General features: G+C 56.6%; 1 protein-coding gene across 1 annotated transcript; it reads left to right on the top strand.

Annotated features, from left to right (window-relative positions):
* Nucleotides 1–699: 699 nt before the first annotated feature.
* On the top strand, nt 700–1,512 carry LOC119092309 (nucleolar protein dao-5). The gene has a single exon (XM_037215276.1). The coding sequence runs from the start codon at nt 700–702 to the stop codon at nt 1,510–1,512; it is 813 nt and encodes a 270-aa protein (XP_037071171.1).
* The last annotated feature ends 2,296 nt before the right edge of the window (nt 1,513–3,808 follow it).

Here is a 3,808-nt window from a genome sequence, read left to right as displayed (position 1 = left end):
CTAAAAATTCCGACAAACTATGGAATGCTGAAAAGGCCTTTTTGAAAAAGACTCTATGGCTAATTTGTAGGATTATTGCCCTATCGCCCTATGAGGGCCCAGAGGGTTTTTAACGCAAGACATGCCAAGGCACAATGCTCATCGAAAAAATACCCGAAGAATGCCAACATATTCGTTAAAAACTCTTGTTCCATGCATGGTATAGAAGTCCGATTGACCTCTAAGTGCAAATCCCGACCTCAGGATGACCTCCTGCCTTTCAAAAGCACACAAAGCACACACCTGGCCAGCTACTCGCTTAAGCAAAATGGGCCATATCTGTCGTCCAAAAATAATGTATCTGTCCACGTGAAGGGATGATGGCATCAGCGGTTATACCAAATAACCATCTCGTATACTATATTTAGTATGTCAAGTATACCAATGAAAGAACGTGGGCCTAGTCAATCATAGGTCTCAGTAGTGCTAAAAAGCAAAACGAATGCCGAATCCCGGGGCATTTCTGGTGTTACACAGCGGCATGTGACAAGTATCGCGCAACATATGCCTGATTACTTCCAGTGGCCTCCATTGTCACATAAGCTGCACCTCTACCACGAGACCTGCCTGAGGCGTTGCACGTGACCTAAGGTCTCGGGCCGGCCGGCGAGGCGGCCGCGGTCAGTCTGTATCCACGTGCCTCCCGCTCCGGCCGCCGCCATGGCTGCCGCGTCGATCCGCCCGTCCACCAGGGACATGCTGCTGGAGGCGATGCGGGCGGCCGAGAACCCGCGCGGCGTGTCTGTGCAGGCGATCAAACGAAACATCTTGCGGCAGCACCCGCAGCTGCAGGAGGCGCGGCTCAAGACGAGCCTGAAGAAGGCGCTGGAGACGGCCCTGGCGGACGGCACCCTTGTCCGCGTCAAGGGGCAGGCTGACGCTGGCGCTGCACTCACCGGCAGCTTTAGCATCGCCGCGGCCAAGAAGTCGACGGCCAAGAGTGAGAAGGAGGTCGCCAAGGCCAAGCCGCCCGACATCAAGCTCAACGGCAAGCCGAAGAAGCCTGCCGCCACTGGCAGCACCGCCAAGCTGGCCAAGACTAGCTCCAAATCGTCGCTGAAGAAGTCTGCCTCTGCACCGGACGAGGAGGCGTCGGCGTCGGCAGGGGACGAGCTCAACCCATCACGCTCCCTGCCTGCGTCCCCAGGCGGCGTGCCGGCTCCGGCCGCAGGTCGTTCCGCGCTGTCTCCTCGAAACGCCCGCGCGTTCTCCTCCAGCCCGACCGGCCCGGCGCCCCCAGCGCCGCGGCGAACTGCCAACAAGAAGCTGCCGGCCTCGGCGGCGGCGCACAAAGAAAACGTGGGCCTAGGCGGCGGTGCGGCCCGCAGCGTGGCTGGCGGTGTCGCCAAGCCGGTCAAGAAGCCTCGCCCGGCGGTGGCGGCGGCCCCGGCCAAAACGCAGTCGACTGAGGTTAGCACAAAGCCGGCTAAGCGCCCGCGGGCACCGGCCACCAAAAAGGTGACCGACCTCTGACTGGTGATCGTGCCACGGGGATCCGCCGTGCTTCCTGATCGTGCCACGGGGATTCACCGTGTTTTCCAGTCGTACCACAGGGAGTCGCCGTGCTTCCCAGTCGACTCTAGTTTTTAAATGTTGCCCGCTGGCTATGTTGATTTTTATATATCTTTGCAATACATTAGTCCTAGTTTTGCTCGCGTTTATGCCGAGCTGCAGCTGGCACCGAGAGGGTTTCTGCCTATCTGCAGCTGGCACCGAGAGCGTTTTTGCCGAGCTGCAGCTGGCACTGGGAGTGCTTCTTCCGAGCACCAGCTGGCACCGAGAGCGTTTTTGCCGAGCTGCAGCTGGCACCGGGAGCGTTTCTGCCCAGCTCCAGCTGGCACCGAGAATGTTTCTGCCGAGCTGCAGCTGGCACCGAGAGCGTTCCTGCTCAGCTGCAGCTGGCACCGAGAGTGCGTCTGCTGGGCTACAGCTGACACCGAGAGCACTTCTGCCGAGCTGCAGTTGGCACCGGAAGCGTTGCTGCCGAGCTGCAGCTGGCACCGGGAGCGTTTCTGCCGAGCTGCAGCTGGCACCGGGAGCGTTTCTGCCGAGCTGCAGCTGGCACCGGGAGCCATGACCGCTTGGGCTGCAGGGGGGTGAATCCTCTGTGCGACCTAACAGAGAAGGGGCATAATAAAACAGCATGAGTCACGTTTCACGTATTCTGTTCCTGCAGCTGGACTGCTGGATAATTTATTGGCGCGTGTAGTTATGGGGTCGGGAAAGTTTCCTGGAGTAAATGTGAGTTTAGTGGCTATTGGTCTGAAGTAGATGACCTGTCAACTTTAACAGCCAATGTCTAACACGCGACAAGTGAAGCTGGTGGGCAGTCGGTGACACTAAGCAAACGCGACATATATTCATAAAACTTGCTGCATGCCAGCCGTGTCGTGCAGGTGCTCGCTGGCTGGAAATATCATATTCAGCACGGATCAGACCAGCATGAGCTTGTACTCAAAGACAAAGACGAAGACAAAAGACTGCTAAGGGACACACCGGAACAGAAGCACCAAAAGCATTAGCATACCTTTTCAAGGCATGATACTGTCGCCGGCACACCCCATTAACGAAATCTTGCGCAAGCTGTCAAGACGTAAAGTGCAAGTAAGATGTAAGTAGAGTAAATGTAAAGCGTAATGTATGCCGGGGAGAAGAGGAGCGCTGAAGGACGTCTGCGTCAATCTAGGCGCTCGGAGCCCAAGACAATAGGAAGAACACATTCTACTTTCCATACTTGGTATATTAAGTGCACTATTTGCGACTTCTAGTTCCCAAAACAGAATTTATGGAAGAATGTTCAAACTCCAGCCGTCCGATAGCGAAGATGAAGGCGTGCAGTGCACTAGCGGTTGCGGTGCCTGCTCAGCGTTTTGTGCAGATAAATTAAGCGTGGTTGACAAGCCGTAAATGTCAATTTTGTCACGAAAATGAAAGGCCGCCGACGTTGCACCCCATCACCCTCCTAATTCACTGGAGAGCGGCGCGGTTACTGTAAGAGGTCGTGCTGCATTCTCATGACAAGGCGGTGAGTTTCGCCCACCGCCGCATCGAACGGCTCCTCTCCAAGCTCCCGTCACGGTGTAAATAACGATGCCATTACCGGAAGAGAAATGGCTGTGAAATAGCGAACTAGCAGCCGTGAGCAGCCGTGAGCGAGTGGTGCCGATTCCAGGCCGCTGCCGGAGCACAGCGAGGACAATGGTCTGCGAGATGAGGACACGCCGGTGCGGCCTCGCGCCGCGCATCACGCCGAATCCCGCACGTATTCAAACCATCGACCTTGCCGCCGAGCGGCGGGGCACCGGGCCGGTAATGATCTCGAGCCGGCACTGTTCGTCTGATGGCCAGAGCCGGCCGACAGACGCGGCTCGACCGGAGCGGCCGTGATGGCGGTCTGACGTAACGGCCGCGCGCCTCCGCCGTTGAACGCGCCGCGTCACGACCGTGTCGTCGGCGTCGCCGTGGCGAAATGGCGGCCGTCGCCGGCACGCGCGACCCCGGGTCACCGGTGCCGCCCGCGCGGGTCAGCCACTGTCTGGCCTCCCTCCCCCCACCCCGCCACTCACCGGTTACTCAAACGGTGATTATCGAAGATAACATATATATGTTCTTTTCGATAAGCACCGTTACACACATACACGTATATATATATATATATATATATATATATATATATATATATATATATATATACATATACCCTGACTTGCGTTAGGACCCCAACAAGCAGTCGAGTACGTGAATTACACACCTACTTACGCGCGGTGTG

This window comes from Pollicipes pollicipes, unplaced genomic scaffold (genome assembly GCF_011947565.3).
Source record: "Pollicipes pollicipes isolate AB1234 unplaced genomic scaffold, Ppol_2.1 Scaffold_3447;HRSCAF=4054_pilon_pilon_pilon, whole genome shotgun sequence".
Lineage (NCBI taxonomy): Eukaryota > Metazoa > Arthropoda > Thecostraca > Pollicipedomorpha > Pollicipedidae > Pollicipes > Pollicipes pollicipes.
This window is presented reverse-complemented; position numbering and strand designations above follow the sequence as displayed.

Excerpts from the sequence above, each read along its gene's own strand:
- LOC119092309 (XM_037215276.1), top strand. The coding sequence starts at position 700 with ATGGCTGCCGCGTCGATCCGCCCGTCCACCAGGGACATGCTGCTGGAG.